Genomic DNA, 16,814 nt, shown 5'->3' with positions numbered 1-16,814 from the left:
GAAATACTATATACTGCACCTGACAAGAGGCAATATGATTATGTAGTTTTCTCTTGTGAAATCAAGTGTTTCAGCAGGGTTTTTCTTAATATTATTTAGTAGGACATGCAAGAAAATGTGTTTTTCATTAAATTACTTACATTCTGAAATATTCAGGTAGAAGAGTGCTCATGAGATGAGAAGACAGAAAGGTGGTTGGTAGGAAATAAGTCCTTGAGCAAGAAAAAACAGAAAGTTGAAGATAGATATATAGAAGATAGATATATGGGTTCAAATTCTACTGCTGAATTTTAACACTCATTCTAAATACTTATGCTGAAACCTTGATGTTGGATCCAGTTAAGAAACTGTAATGCAGAACATGTAGACTTGAAGTACCATCCCAGAGCCTTCTAAAATCACCATAAAATGGAATGTGCTCTACTTCCAGACTGTGGTGGTTGACTGGAGAGTTTTTAACCTGTTTCTCCCTGGATGTTAGAGTGTACCTTGTGATCTCAGCATGTTAGGAGCTACGTCTCTGAATCTTGTCCTGCATGTAGATTCCTCACCCCTTTCTCAAAGAAAACCAAACCTATGACTGCTGCTTACTTTCCTGTTCAGAGCTTTATTTTTTGCAAAGTGACTTTTTGATAGGGATCTCCTGCTTTTTGAGGAATCTCCTCTTCTGCTTGATGGTCTGGTGGTTCATCAGTCTTTGCAGCAATATGAAATTCTGGTTAATTCTATTATCTGCCTGATGGTTCAAATCCCCATCTGTCACCTCTTCAGCCATCTGGTTCTGCAGTCTCTTTTGGAAGCTCTCCATGCTTCACAAGGATGCAAGGAGAGCCAAAGTAAGGCAAGTATGTCTTTGTTGTGATTAGGCTCACTTGTCTGGGGGAGAACTGAGTTCTTCTTTCTGCTTGTTTCTTTCAGAACTTATTATTATTTTTAATGGAAATAAGTGAAATGGCACGGCCTCCTGTTAGAAAGTTACCCTTGGTTTTAAAGGTCCCATTATTAAATACTTGAAGTTTGCATATTTTGTGTATGGAGTTCAGTTCCTTAAAGCTTTGATTTTCACTAGGTGGGTGGGAGGAAATCGATATCCTGTTTTGAGATGCAGTCCCTAGTTCTTTGAACTTGTTCAGTGCAGTAAATCTTGTCAGACACGTTTCTTGTGCTAACCATGCATCTGAGGCAGCAATTACTTGTAACTTTAGATATCCTGTTTATCACCTACAAAGAAAGATTAATAGAAAGACAAGAAATGTCGACAAAATAAAATATTTATGTGCTTTCGCTAATGTTGTTTGCTCTTGGGGCTCTCACAAATTCTCATCACTTTTGCAGAAATGAAGAGAAAGCTTTATGAGCTAGGCTCTTATGAAATTCCACTGGTGTGGTGCAACATTTTAAAAATGTTTTTTCCTCTAGTCAGGTAAAGACAGCTGACTGTATAGCATAATGGAAGGGCAGGAGTGACAGGGAAGAGATATAAATGGATTACATTTGGTGTGGAGAATTAATGTGCCTCATTCGCACCATGTTTAAATGGAGAGGAAGACCAATTTGTCATTTAGATTACTTTGTGATTTAAAAGTGGAAGGAATGGAAATTAGATTTAAAAAAAGAAAAGCCTGTAGAATGAAAGTAAGAGAAACATGGCACTCTATAGGCTATTGCAAGGTGAACATATTCCGTGAATTTAACCTTTTTTTTTTCCCAAGTGATGAACCATGCATGAGCAGAGTTCCATATTTTTGTGAATTCTTTTTGTGAATGACGATTACTTGCTGTGAATTCTTCATAAAGCTGTTTTATTTTAGATTCTAACTATCTAAAAGTACTGTAAGGAATTTATAAATTGGCAAAGGAGAAAATGACCTTTTTTGGACAGAATAGTTTTCCTAAGAAAAAATTGAACAGTAGTGACAGCAATTTTGTGCATCCTTTTGCAATTCTGGGAAATTGGATCCTTTTGGTCCAATTAAGATAACCTAGAAGCTCATGGCATTTCATGCTGGCAGCTAATAATCCCCACAGCCAAAAATCAAATCCAGGGATTCACTTGCTCCAACATTTTTCAGCTCTGCTGTTTCTTCCTGACTAAGCTCCCTTTAGCAACAATGAGATACAGTGATGAGATGTAGCCATCAAACAGTAAAAATTTTTCTTTGCCTAACCATTATGAGTTCATATGTGCTTTCCAGTGAAGGGCAAGATTTTCAATAATATCTCACCAAAAAATATTTCTGGAATAGGTATGGTATTATCTTTCTTGAGCATATTTATATGGAGAAAATATTTATCTCTTTTATTAAGGAAATCTGTTAAAAGTTCCAAAGTATTTCTTTTGTACTGGTGTTCTTCCATCTTCAAGAAAATGACAGTGTGGTTATTAGGCATCTGTGTTAATTTAGTTCAGTTTGCCTATAAATTGCATCACAGTTGGTGTAAACATGCCACAGTCACAAGGCTGTAGCTCCTCCTAATTTGGTGAGTGAGGGGGCCTCCATTAGTTCAGATAAGGAGCCTGCTTTTGAGGCACATCTGATCAACCTTACTTTTGCCATGGCTTAGACCACACTGGGAATTTATCTCAGAGTGTATTCCTGGTCCAGTCTAAAATCAGTTTCAAATCAAATAAACACCACCAGAATGGGTCTGGTGTAGATACCCCAGGTTTCAGCACTAGCTGGTTTTTTTCAAGAGATTTGTTACAATTTCACTGTAATGCTTGTTAGCATGGATATAGCTGTACAGCTCCCAGAAAATTATGGAACAATACAGGTTTTACATAATTACATAATTTTTAGCCCTTAAACATTATTGCACATCATTATCAGTATGCCCATGCCCCCATATGCATTTCTATTTTTTAAAGTCTCAGAGGCATTCCCCTACATTTTTCATTTGTTAATGAGGGTAAAATTTGACTTTGTGTATTTTCAAGGAAGTCTATAAAAGCTTCTGTACTAAACCTTTGGTCTATGTCTAATGGCCAAAAAACCCTCAACAGTTTTACCAGGTACTGAGATAGGGAGGGCAATTGCAAGTGAGGGATCCACAGAGAGTTCTGGTGATGCAGAATTACTGCAAACACTTTCCCTCCAGCACTGCTCCTGGTGACAGGGTGCTCAATGTGGCTTGCAGCAGAAGCAAGGACCTGCTTGATGGTTGTTATTCTTCATCCCTTTCCTTTGGCAGTCGTCATCCATGGGAATCAGCTGGGTAGATGCTGTCCCAGAGGAGCACTTGCTGGCAGGGAAGCGGTGGAGCACTAAATCCCACAGGACTCCTGCAGAATAAGTGTGCTTTCCACTTCACTACAGAGGCACAGGGATCAGCCTATTTGCTTAATTTCCAAAGGCTCAGGTGGATTACTGGATGACAGGTTAGGGAAACGGCTAGGTTTCCAGTGACGATGGAGATTAGCAGCTATTCTCTTTGATGAGAGTAAAACTGTTAACTGCACGTGAAGAAAAAGCTACAAATCTGTCAGAATCTGCCTGTATCTCCTGCAATAAGCTGCTTAGATGCTAACCATCTAGATTGCAATTTCAATTGCCATGATTTTGCCAGAATAAATAACTGTTGGGAAAACATGAAAGCTTTCCAAGTGATCTCCTTGTTCCATACTGATTTTAGACTTTTCAAACTGAGATTATGTTTGTCTGTAGGGAAAATGGAAATGTTTTTCTGTATGGAAGACAACAAGTCTTAATTTGGTGAGAAGTGATGGTTGGGCATCCAAGATAACTCTAGCTGATTTTCTGAAAATCAGCCAAAATCCAATGATTTTAGGAATGCCTGCAAGTTGTAGACTGGTTTCATACTTACCTTTCTGCATTTTATCTTTTGCAAGGAACAGGGCCATGGAAAACATGGGAAAGAAATGAATAGTCATGGAATTTAAGACAGTATGACAACACTATATTCTGAAGATGCCTCACTTTGGAGTGCTTTCTTTAGCTGCATCTCATCATTTTGATTTGATAAGAAATTCCTTTTGTTTATATATATATATGTAGTGGCAATATGTTTTGTAAGGAACATAGAAGAGCTCTGCAACAGTTTTTATATGAATTATGAAAAATCACAAATACTGATGTTTTCAGTTTTAACATTATGGGGTTTTTTTCCCCTGAAAAATATTTTTCCTAATTTGTTGCATTATATATGTGAACCTGCTGTTTAAGAACATCCTTCAGAGATTTTTCTTGCTTTTTGTTTTTCATCTCATGTATGCACAGTGTTAGCATTAATTTCTGTGTTTAGTACATCTGTTTGCTGAAGCTAATAGAAACAATTTTGTGCTAGAAAAATATATGCTGGATAATGAAAATAATGACATATAAACCAAAAACTTATGCATAAGGATGACAGCACTGTCAGAGTATTGTTTCATAAGGATTCACGGTGAGTTTTATTGAAAGAAATACAGATATTCTGTGATCTCAGTGTGTAGAGATATGTTTGTAGGTGCATACAAATACACACACAAAACTTTGTGTATCACAATCAGAAGATCATCTAATGGCTTATATATCTCTGGTATACACATGATTCATAGAGCAAAAGCTCCTTTGGACTCTTGTGCTCGTTTTTCCCCTGGAAAAGAAAGGTCCTGTTCATAGACAGGAATCCTTAAAGCTCTAAGCTGTCAGAAAAAAAAAAACAGTCAAAGGTATTTCTCTATAATAAAGGCCATTTATCTACTAAAGGACTAAAATTTTGAGAAAAGTTGAGTATGTAAATTCTGTAGGTGTGTCTGAGCAGCTAAAACTGAAGCTATTAACAATGATCAGTGCTGTGCAACAAAATGTAAATAAATCAGTATAGATTTAGCAAATTATATATATTTATCTTTATCATAGAGAGTGGTTTTGGGTTTTTTCCATTCAGTTAATTTCTAAAGTATGTGAACAAATTTTATTCTCAGAACAAGTTCAGTGAGCTAAATAATCAATTTAATGCATGAATGTTTCAAACAGTTGTGATCATTGACAACAGGAAACTAGAATGAAAGTTCTCCACCTCCAGCTTGGTTCAGACATGGTTCAGGTATGTCTGTGCTTTATATCCCTACCTCCATTCTGTTTGCACAACAAACTTCTCAAAACCATCATTAACAATTTGCTTTGTCTGATTTGTGACAATTATTATGTACATTATGGATGAACACATCAAAGAGCAAAGACACACAAAAATGTGGTTTAATTCTAATGGCTGAGGAAGACAGAGCAAGTTGCCTGCTCCAAGTCTTTAAAAGATGTTTCAGCATTTAGCCAACAGTCTGTTACCACAGGTGTTGGGCATCAAAAATTTTTAGACTGTCACTATGAGTTTAGGTACACAATCATCTTTTAAGCCAATTTCTTCTGGGTAAGCAAATAACAAAGAGTTAAATTGCACCAAAGAGCATGCAAGCTAATGAAAGCCATGCCTTTGGTCATTTTCTCTGGACTTTAATTCCTAGTGAAGTTTGTTTTAAATATTTCATGGTTATAAAGCTAGAAGAGGCCATTAGAATATTTAGTTTGAGCTTATTCATACTGTAAGTTCTTAGTGTCACCCTGTTGTGTATACAATTGGCTTGTGACTTATGTACAAGGAAAGCCCAAATAGAATGTATAATGCATATAGAGTTTTTCTATAGAAGTATTTCCACTAAGGATTATTTGTATTCATTTCAAATTTGCAATGTCACTTTATTTGAAGATCTCAGTGGAATTTTAGGTTTGTATTTTAGCTCTGAAAATAATTTTAAACAATCTTGGCAGTAGTAGAAAAAAAGCTATTGGGTCCATAGCATAGTTGTCTAATTTCTAAATAGTTTAAATGCTAAGGCTGTAAAATAAATTATGTATGGCTTGAATTTAAATGAACAAAGAATGTTGGTCTTCCTTTTGGGAATAGTTTTAATTTAAAAAGAGAATTATGTTTTTTATGTAACTCTCAGTTGGGAATGCATTTGTTAGAAAAATAACTATTTGAAAATATAGTTCTGTTTAAGCTAGAGGCTCAGTAAGAAATCACCATAAAGGCAATTCCCATCTAAGAACTAAGATACTGATGCACCTAACTCAGCTGGATTAGTAAAGACAAGACTGTAAATTGAGTTTCTGTAAAATGTGTCTCAAAAAATCAACATGTGCAAGAAGGAAGTTGTGGGTGATTTGTTCTCCTCTTCACTGCTGTGAGGCATGAAATCCTATGCAAGTGCCACTGCAGAAATTGAAGCCTGGCTTTTGTGGACAGGTATTCAGAGCTTCATTTATCTGTTGGAATTTTTGGTCTCTTTATTTTTGTATGTCCAGCAAAGCAGCTTTGTTATGATTTCCCATTATCATCGATTTTTCTCAGGGCTCTGGGCTACACTGCAGAAGAATAGTGGAGCTGCCAGATTTGATCTGTAGATCTTTCATGTAGAGACATTGGATTTCCTGCTCCCCTCCTATAGGCTTGGCAGCCTCAGAGCTGTGCAGCAGCCAGTCTTTCCTGGGATATCTTTGTCAGGTTGCCTCCTGACATGCCTCAGGACCTCCTGCTTTAGAAAGGTCACCCATCTTCCCAGTAGGAAGACAACCTTATCCTGAAGCTCTGCTACCCCAGAGGTGGTGCAGTCACTGTTTTCTCTGTAAAAGTGTGAGTTATTCCTCAGATGTGTTCAGACACTTCTGCATCTGCACCATCTGAGGGTGCCATTCCTAAGTATTAAGCTTTATTTGTGTGCCAACAGGATCTGTGCTGTTACTGCTACTTCTTTATTTTGAAATAGCATTTCTCAGGCTTCAGATTTTTATTTTTTACTTCTTTTTTCTTCTTTTTTCTTTTTTTCACTTGCGTGCCAGCTTGACACTTAATGCACTCATTAGACCTTGGGTGCTTTGTTATGTTTTTCTAGGCTGGGGATGGGAGGGAATTAGTCTTCATTGAGGTGAACCTCCTTAGCCTCAGGTGTTTGGTTAAGCCTTCTGCTCTCTGTAAAGCTTTCTCTGCCTTCAAAGAAATGGTTGCCAATAAATCTGACATTGTTTTTGATGGGTGAATATTTTCCTGATATGATCATGAGATTGTTTAGAAGAGGGGAAAATCAGCAGGACACTTGGCCATGTGTCACAGAAGAAGCCCTTTAGATGATGATATTAGAGCACAGATCACTTTATGCAAAACCAAAACATGAAAAGCTCTGTATCCCATTGTAAGGTAAAACAGTTCTAGGACCAGCCTCTGTCTTAGGGCCTGCTTACAGAGTAGTTTTTGTTTTCTCAAATAATGCAGCTGTCTGCCTAAAAGGGACAGTGAGGAATAAAAAAAATTATCATGACTTTTCAATACCTGCCTCCTAAAAAGTGTGCATGTATGTACGCGCTGTGCCATATGCATGACTCCAGAGTACTCAAAACAGTTCTCTGATTCTTTAACTGTGTACCTCCAGAGAAATATCCTAGAAACTTTTTGTACTTCACATGCTGGATATTTTCAGCTTGGGTTAGATTTCTCTACCTTTGAGGGATTTATTGGCATTACTTACAGACCAAGGACTATTCTGCTCTGGTATTTGTCTTAAAGGTTTTGCCATGCATAAAAGGGAAAAGCTGTTATTTCTATTGATTCACCCTCAGACCACGTAGCAAATTCAAAGAGAAATAATAACTAAATGAAGAGAGGCTGCTAAATGGCAGAAAGGAGCAAGGAGTGTGTTCCTGGGCCTCCATCTGAAAGGTCATATACCTGGCACCTTTTGAATGTCAAGCCAGAAGATGAGAAAGCAGTGTAAATAAGCCAGTGCCTGTGCACTGCTGGTTGGCAGGTTGGCTGACTCGCTCTTGCTGTCCTTCCTGTCAGGATCTGTCACTGTGAGGGAGATGATGAGAGCCCCCTCATCACGCCGTGCCGCTGCACGGGCACCCTGCGCTTTGTGCACCAGGCCTGCCTGCACCAGTGGATCAAGAGCTCGGACACGCGCTGCTGCGAGCTCTGCAAGTACGACTTCATCATGGAGACCAAGCTCAAGCCCCTCCGCAAGGTAGGCTGCTCTGGAGTTTGATTATCCTCAGGGCTCAGCGCTCCAGGATGGCTGTGCAAATTGCCAGCACAGTTAAAGAAACATCTGTCCAGAATGGCTTTGTGTTTGCTGTTGGTAATCGGTCACGGTGATTTTATTCTTACATATAAGCTGGTTAATTTTCAGCAGCAGAGGATTTGACTGAAGACTCACTTTCTTCACACATGCAATATAAATGCACAAATAATAGTCTTTTGGTTTAGACTTTCTATCTTCAGCTTTTTGTTACAAGTTCATCTGCATATTTTTAAGCCAGAAAGAAATCTTTTCATGTTTTGCTCCTGAGTGACACAGTCCAGTTCACCCAGCAATTTTTACACGAAGCCCATAACTTCTGGTTGAGAATGATGCTTGTACTCATGTGGACACAGCAGTTATAAAGTAACACAGTCAATTTAGCTGCATCTGTTGTAGCTGTGACACTCATGGGCAAATTAATCACTTCTGCTTTAAAATTAGTTAATGGAATTGAAAAGACAGGGTGACTTTGCATCCTGAATGTCAAATGTGTGTTATCTGCCCTCATCTGTTTTCTACGATAAATCAATAAAACGCTACACAGATTGTCAGTATAGGGAAGGTGAAGAGTTTATTAAACACGTGTGGGTCCTGTTTTCTTTGGAGTGGATAGCTTCTCTTTGAATTTTTATTTTAAAATGCTCTTATCCTTCTGGAGTCTTGCTGAATCTTTGAAGTTTGAGTCAATCTGGAGCTGGGCAAGTTTTGATTTAAAATAAATTTCTACATGAAAAACATATACCAAAGCTATTGCTTTGGACCAACATATGCCTTTATATAGTGTTCTAAAGGCAAAAGACATTTTGTTTTTGTTGGCCTTACACAGGTAGCAGTAGTTCAGAGAAAGGGGAATCAATGGAATTTCTTCACACTTCCCATTCAGAGGAATTTTCTGTTAAGTCCATGGTGATAAACCACTTCTGAAGAGAGAATTCGGACTAATTTGGAAAGCAAAGCTTGTTACAGGGAAAGACAAAGTTCTCAAATGCCACGTAGATCTGGCCATATACGCTAGAAACTGAAAAAAAAAAAAAGATGGCTAAAAACTCAATTATATTGATTTCAGTTTTGGTAATTGCATATAGACTTTAGCTAATGTGACAGGATGAGATTATTGTATAAAAACACCTGCCTGTTGCATCTCTTTGGGATTTTTTTTTTTAGTTTATATGTTTCTATTTTCAAACCAAATTGCTTTAACATCTAACAAGTACTCTCACAACAGTTACTTTTCTCAAGAGAATATACAGATATTGGTATTTTTAACAAAAGCTTTTTGCTGGTTTCGTTAGATAATATAGCATCTTTTATAAAAGGGAAACAAAATTTATAGCAACCAAGGAGAAAAGGAGTGAAAAATGTGCATCATTTGATATCAGAAGTAGGCACTTTTAACTGTGTGTAGTCAGTGTCACATCTCCTCCCCCTTTTAGAGTGGTAGTGTAATTCCTACAAGTCTGCAATTTCTTAATTGAATGATTGCCACCTTATTCAGCTTATCATTGGTTCTCAGGTATGGTTTAGATTTCTGCATATAAAAAGATTCACCTCTTCTTTCAGGCAGGATATTTTTGTTTCTGCTCGAAGCACTACTCAAAAGAAGTTTATCTGCCTGGCAGTCTGTGCTGGCAACATTCCTCCCTTTAAATGCAATGCTAACAAATATTTGTTTGTGTAGAATGGACCCAGCACTAACTATAAATCCTTTCTTATAAGTCACACCCATTTCAGAAACCAAAGCTCCCAAATATTTCAAAGTTAAAATTAGTTGTCTTTTGGCATTTACAGCATTCAGCTGTGACACGCTTCATGTGTTACATTTAATTAAACGTGTTCCTTACTAAGTGTGAGCACTATCATCACCATTGTTCACAAATTTATGAAACACTTAACAGTTTATGAGAAGCTGTTTTGCAAACCAAGTATTTTGACAGCTGTAGCAAAGCCAAGGTAAGGGAGGAAAAAGTGATCATGAGACCTGACATATGAGTAGAGCTGACTTGCAAATTTCCACCCAAACATCCTTTATAAAAATCACTGAAACTGTTTTGTTTAGGATTTTTTTGTCAGAACTTATATATTTTGCAGAAGTGGAAAGTGCCAATGAAACACTGTCAAATTTCTTGGCAGCTTTTATGAAGCCCAGAATCTCAGTTTTGGGGTGTTCCTTGGGAGCGCATGTTTTCAAAAGACTGGCACAAAGCGTGGTGGCCAAAATACTGTGGGACAGGCAGCTCCTAACACCAGCTCCCCACAATCCTGTCTCCTTGATGCAGGATCTGAAAAACACTATTGGCTCTGGGATTTCCAGACCTTGAAAGCTTTGGGTTTTGCTAAAGCTTGGTTCTGTACTAGACCTCAGGAGCCTTCAGTCCCCTAAGTCTGGGCTGTCAGCAGTCAGTCAAAATTTCTGAACTTCTGGAATCCCCTTGGCATGATGTCAGGGACATTATGTATCTGAAGACAACACAGTTCTTGTCAGCTTTGTTGGATGCCAATTGGAACAGCAAAATTGACCCCAAAAAAGTTATTAATTTTGCTAATAAGCTTCGAGGAATTCTGAAAACAGATTACTTTTCCATGCATCCTAAACAGAAGACCATATGTTTTGTTTCAAGAAAGGAGTGCCTATTCAATTCCATAAGAGACTAATTTATTTAAAAAAACAAAGGAAATTATTTTCCCTAAAGTGAGTTTCTGTCCAGCTTCAGATGATGCAATTTCCGTGGCCATTAGACCTGGATTTGAAGTGACATTCTACAAGTGGAAGGGTCACATCTCTTTACCAGTTCTGATTTTTTGTTTTTAATCTCTCTCATCACTTATTATACAACATTCTAAAATTTGGTTCCTGTCTGTGCATTGTTTCATTACGATGAATTTTGTCATTATGTCTTTGTAAAATTCCTACTGCTGGCCTCCTGAAGGGAAAAAAATTACAGACTATCAAACTTAATTACAGCAATCTATAGTTTTGCATTTTGCAGAATCACAAAAGCATGATTTAAATATAAAATAAATTATTTATTCAAAAATGAATTACCATCTTTATTTATACCTCAGCCCTTCATGCACCTTCAATGTTTCATAACAGATTTTTTTGTCAAAGTCTAAGGTTTTATACCACAATCATTTTGGAATATCATGCCATATCCGTTAACACCCATAAGTGACAATGTAGAACATAGAAAGCTAACATAAATTAAGATAATCAGTATTAAATCAATAGGTTTGTGCCAATGTGTGACAGTTATTTAATTAGAGAATCCCTGAAAGCACCAGACATCAAATAAAACTGAGTTTAATCATTTTAGTGAGTCTTTGCATTGAGGTAATCCTTTTAAGCATTGATCAACAGACATTGCAAGCGTTTCGTATATTTGGACAGGTCTAATTACTTCAGCTCAAGATAAATACAGAGATTAAATATTAAGCATTGCTTAGTGTTTTTGATTGATTTCTCATGGTCTCTGTTACATCTGTCTGTCATTATAAATAATACAGTTACATTTGTAGCTTTGCCTCTCAGCATCTGCAATCCATGATGCAGAATTTAAAAGGTGACTTTATCACAGAAGGAATTAGGAAGTGGTAGGAAGCTTGTGTGAGTTCCTTATTGAGCTCTATCAGGAAATAGCTTAAACCTGAGAAAAACACTTCTTTAAAAAAGATGCACTCCTAGATAGTAACACCTGCATTTCATATCTCTTGAATTTTGTGTTTGAAGACTAGTCGAAACAGGAATTGAATGAAAATACAGTTATAATGAAATGGATTAAAGTGTCAAATTAAAAGAAAGCTCAACAAAAAAAGTCTTTAAATGGAGATTCTCAGCAGTGCCTTGCTATACTTCAAAATACTTTTCATATTTAAATTTTGCTATCTATTTAAGACGTCTAGTATCTGATGAGATGTCTTACTTTGATGCATCATCCAAACAGATTATTGTGTGGTGTCAGAGATGTCTGTTTTCTCTCCCAGCTCTATTTTTGAAATGATTTACAAATAAAGTCTTATTTATGTGAGGCATGAGCAATATTGCTCATTGTTACCATGTGGTTGCTCTTGGTCATTAAGGAAGCGCAAGTCACTTTGTTTGTTTACAGAAGCATTATGTAGCACTTGAGGTTAATTTTCTTTCTGATAGAAAGAGTATCTGAATTTATGCCTTTTTTTAAAAACAGAGGACTGAGAATGTTCTTTTAGTATAGCGTGATATGTTTCTATTAAATTAAACAGAAGCAAAGAGAATGCTGATCATGAAATAAACAAAGTCTTATTTAATTTGAATGTGTATATTTATCTTCTAAGTGTTTATGCCTCTTGTATGCTGTATTTGGTTATATGCTCATATAAAAAATCCTCATAGTATGCCTAAAACATTCACTGATGGCAAAATATGTTAAGGATGTTTTTTACTTTTGATTCAATAGTAGCTTGGGAATTCACATTTACATTTCTTTATTAAGAGTATGGTGATAACTGCCAAAAGTCATAGGACCTGCAGTGAAATTTCTGTGGTGTTCTGCTCTGAAATCAAAAGTGCTGGCCATTAGAAACTGCTTTAGCCAGAGTAAACTCTCAGATCCAGGTGTGACCAGAAGAGTCTCACAAGAAAAAGCCCCGAACTGTTGGGCAGTCATTACCCCACTGCTTGCTGTTCAATTCCTACTGCCCTGGGCTGTGAGGTGTGAACCACCTGCCTTTGTCCGTGGCTTTCTAATAATGCCCGTGATAAGAAGCGGTATCAAATATTGCACGGGACTTGCTGTGGGACTAGTTAGTTCCCTTTTCACCCAATTGGATGAGTATTTTGCAGTCCTCAACACAGAAGGAGCTCCTGCATTTTGCTTTGATTTCTGGTGCAGCTACATAGTGTCACCAAGGCAACCTGCTCCACTGTTATCTTTCTTCCAGTGAACTGTCTCAAAACATCAGCAGCCTCAAATAATTGCCTGCAATATGTGGGGTCAGACACTTCACCAGTATGCACAAAGGCACAAAGCTATTACTTTCTTGTTGGCTATCATGTCATTATAGCAAATAACTTTGGGCTCAAGGGACAATGTGTATATTAAAGCTTGTAAAGTAAAAATGATTCTATAGCACTTATATCCTATTGTGATGCCTTGGGGATGCAAGGGACTACTTTGTTCAGACAGTTGTATTCCTAATTTTTGAGGATAATAGAGCATTACTGCTAATTTATCTGTATATAGACAGCATGCTGCAGTTCACAGAATAATGCTGTCTTGCATTTTCTGCCACAAGAACAAACTAGAGCTGAGCTTTCTTATGATGGTAGAATTTGTGCTAGCCTGCCATTTCCATATGTCTTTCTCTTCCATTCAGAACACAGCTTTATTCACAGAGCTATCCCAGTTCCCACAGACTTCTGACAAAAGATTCTTGTGCCTCTTGCCTTGAAACCATCATAACATACCCCTAGGCTTGCTGAAAGCCATCTTTCTGTGATACTTTGCTGAGACACCCCCATGTGGAGGTAGAGCAAGATGTTTGTACAGTTTGTTCTTTGAACTTGCATTCTTTTAAGAAGCAAATGAAAAATATTGTACTAAAAAATTAAATGAAAACAGTGTCCTCTGCTAATTAAATGCCTGTAACCAAATTGGCTGCTTTGCTGCTCAGCAGCATTTGCAAAAGCAAAGGGAATTTGGGAGATTGTTCAGCTCTGGGTGTTAGTGGTGTTATCCACTATTGCATGAGCGTGAGCTCTGGGGGGTACAAATCTTCTGTGCTTTCTGAGGCAGTTTGATCTGAGTTGTTTTACAGATGCAACTTGCATCAAAAGATTCAATTCCCATTTTAGTTAGAGAGCCCTACTCAATCCTGCAGTTCATCAGCCTCTCTCTTATTTTTTAAGAACTTGGGGTCTCCCTTTCATTTTTTTATTTCAGGCCTTTCAGTGTTTTGTTTTGCAGCTTGACCTCATCAATAGTTATAACCAAGGAAGGACTGGGAGGCTGAAGCACTGAAAATAATTAAGAGAGTCTCTGGCTCTAGAAATAAAGTGTAAATGGAATGCTAACACAAAATGTATAGCTAGTAATATGAAATTAAAGAGCATAATCAACCCAAGCATTCACCTAAACCAGTCATTGTGATTCATGGAGTTCTTTAAAAATGCCATTTTTGCTGTTTAATTTTGAAGTTAGGAACTTTACCAGCTCCCATGGGAGAGGGCTGCTATTCGTGATCTGATTAATGCAGGTAATTATCTGTCGCGTAATTAACACGTACAATTTTACAGTTGTTACCTGCCTCAAATTTATTTTGCCTGGGACCTATTGATGTGAGAATGATCTGTTCACAGGTTGATGCTTGCATGGTGGAATGCGTGCTAAAAATGGATTTTCTTTTGAAAAATTATGATATGATGTTCTTTTGAACACAGAAATTTCAGTAGTGGATCTAAATTATGACCAAATGGGATAACTTTTACTTTACTCAGGTTTGGTGGTTTTTGTTAATTAAATTTTATTCCTGTAGCATTTTATTAAAATTATTGGGGAAAAAATTAGAATTTCCTGTTTTTTCCAGAATGAATAGCTCCCCTCAGCTCTTTACTAGAGCAGTAGGCTGTAGTTTTATTTTAATTACTATATCTTTCCCCAGCACTACTTTCCTCCATTTTATTTTTATTTAATTGGATCAAAAGAATCTCTCTTGTGGGAAAATAAAGGACAGAGAAGACAACTGTAGTTATTAATTGGAAAGTCAGTATTCTTCCTAAAGCCATGTTTATAGATATTTAAAAGCATGACCTCCTTTTTTTAATCTTTGTTAGGTGGAAATTCAGACATGTGTGTAGATACCTCCAAAAAAAGGATATGTCCAGGTATGTTTAAACAACAATGTATTTAAAAATACCAGGGTTTTGGCAAACAAAGACATTTAAACCAAACGACACCTTGGTAACAACTTGTACTGATTCTGGGCAATTTGAAATAGAGGAAATAAGGCACTGTGATGACTACTGGAGAGAAGGCAATTGAAGTAAACACCAGCAAAACTGTAATTGTATTCTACAATTTGTTTTAGGTCCCTAAAGCAACAAATTTTTAGAGAAATTTTCTGCAACTGGACATGACTGAAGAACTGAAGGAAGTGGAGAGGGTTACAAAACCATGTAATAGGATCCTGGTCTCACCATGTTGCTATATAAGTTTTTCTAATTTCTCTCCTTTTCCAATTTCTACCATGCTATTAGAGCCTTCTGTCCATGTCCATCCCACTATAAGCACTCAAATGTGCAAAGGGAAATCCTACTTGATATTCAAAGACAGAGACTCAGGCACAGACTGCTGGGAGATGGTTTGTTGTGGCTCCTATAGTGGAGAAAGGACTTGTGGCTGCTTTGACCCCAGCAGAATACATCTCAAATCCACCACTGAGCCTATGTCATGCTTTTATATTGCCTCTAAAATACATACTGTGGGATCTCAGCACCTCAGGATGGAGGTGCAGAGTGGCCGAGAACACCCTTGGGGGGCTCGGGAGTCCTGGAATGTTGCCAGAAGTGTCTGGTGGCTGGACTTTGATCCGACACAGGAGACGACACCTGTATGAGGACTGGGAAGGTTTCACTGGGTGAATGGTGAAGGGATAAGTTAGTTAGAGTGTAAGACACAGGGTTTAGGATTTCTGTACAGGGGGGTCTAAAGAAGTAAGATGGAGGAATTGGGGCGTGTCCTGTCCTTCTTCTTCTTCTTCTTGGCCTCCATCTTCTGTGGTGGTGGTGGCACTTTGGGATTGGTCATTACTAAAAGTGCACCGGTTAATAAGGGTAGAAGGTATTGGGGAAAAATGATAAATATTGTACACGTAACTTAGGGTATAAAGATAAGTGACCGCCCCGGGGGCTCGCAGTGTGCCCATGGCTGACTTGCTGTGCAGACCTCTGTCGGGCTGAAAGAAAATCTTTTAGATAAACAATTAATAAACACCAAGACCGAGACAAGATCAGAAGTCTCTCCTCGTCCTTTGAAGCGCCGGGCTCTTCAAGGCCATCCCTGGGCCTTTCCAGGCCACCTAGACAGCACAGAAAACTTACAACATACCACAAAATGCAGCAGCCCTACCAGCTTTGGTCAGAAAGGGAAATTTCAGCATAACTGGTGTTGCAGGAAAATTATGGTCTGTGCTCTTGTAGTGTGGCAGTTTCACTGATTTTTTTATGGTTTTCTTTGTATGTGTATGTGTCTAAGTTGTTTGAGGGCAGGACTGTGATTTAAAGGTATTTGCTACTTAGTGGCTGGGGCAAATGTTATGCCTTCAATTGGATATGCTGCTCTTTTGGAAATACAGAGTAGGCAGAGGCAAGAGTCAACAACTGCAGAGAGAGCAAAAGTGACAGACTAGATCCTTTGATGGAATGATCATGGAAATACTGTGGGGAGAGCACACAACAGTAGCATCTGTTTCTGTTCTTGACTAACCATGATAAAAGTTAACGGAGACATAGACTCTACCCCTTTTATCCCTGTTTCTTTATGGGTTACCAACATGTAGCTTCTTTTTTGTTTTTTGAGTATGTTAAAGCCCAGATATCTGAAGTAAATATTTTCTAGAGTTGTAGATGTGTGCCTCTTGTTTGTAGTACCAGAAACTCCTCATAGTTTTACACTAGAGTGATAGTTCACTCCTGATCAGTGGGTTAATGTTTTACCTGCAGTTTCTCTGCCAGGATTATTTTTTAGATAAGGTAGCTGAAGTGTAC

At 37.7% G+C, this 16,814-nt stretch overlaps 1 protein-coding gene across 2 annotated transcripts in view; it reads left to right on the top strand.

Moving 5' to 3' along the window:
* Nucleotides 1-16,814, top strand: part of MARCHF1 (membrane associated ring-CH-type finger 1) — a 222,836-nt gene that overhangs the window by 191,628 nt on the left and 14,394 nt on the right. For both annotated transcript variants that reach the window (XM_059469932.1, XM_059469931.1), the window contains one exon: nt 7,837-8,017. In XM_059469932.1, the coding sequence (XP_059325915.1) occupies nt 7,837-8,017 (181 nt within the window). The remainder of the gene's footprint in view (nt 1-7,836; nt 8,018-16,814) is intronic.

Source organism: Ammospiza nelsoni, chromosome 4 (assembly GCF_027579445.1).
Source record: "Ammospiza nelsoni isolate bAmmNel1 chromosome 4, bAmmNel1.pri, whole genome shotgun sequence".
In the NCBI taxonomy this organism is placed as follows: Eukaryota; Metazoa; Chordata; class Aves; order Passeriformes; family Passerellidae; genus Ammospiza; species Ammospiza nelsoni.
This window is presented reverse-complemented; position numbering and strand designations above follow the sequence as displayed.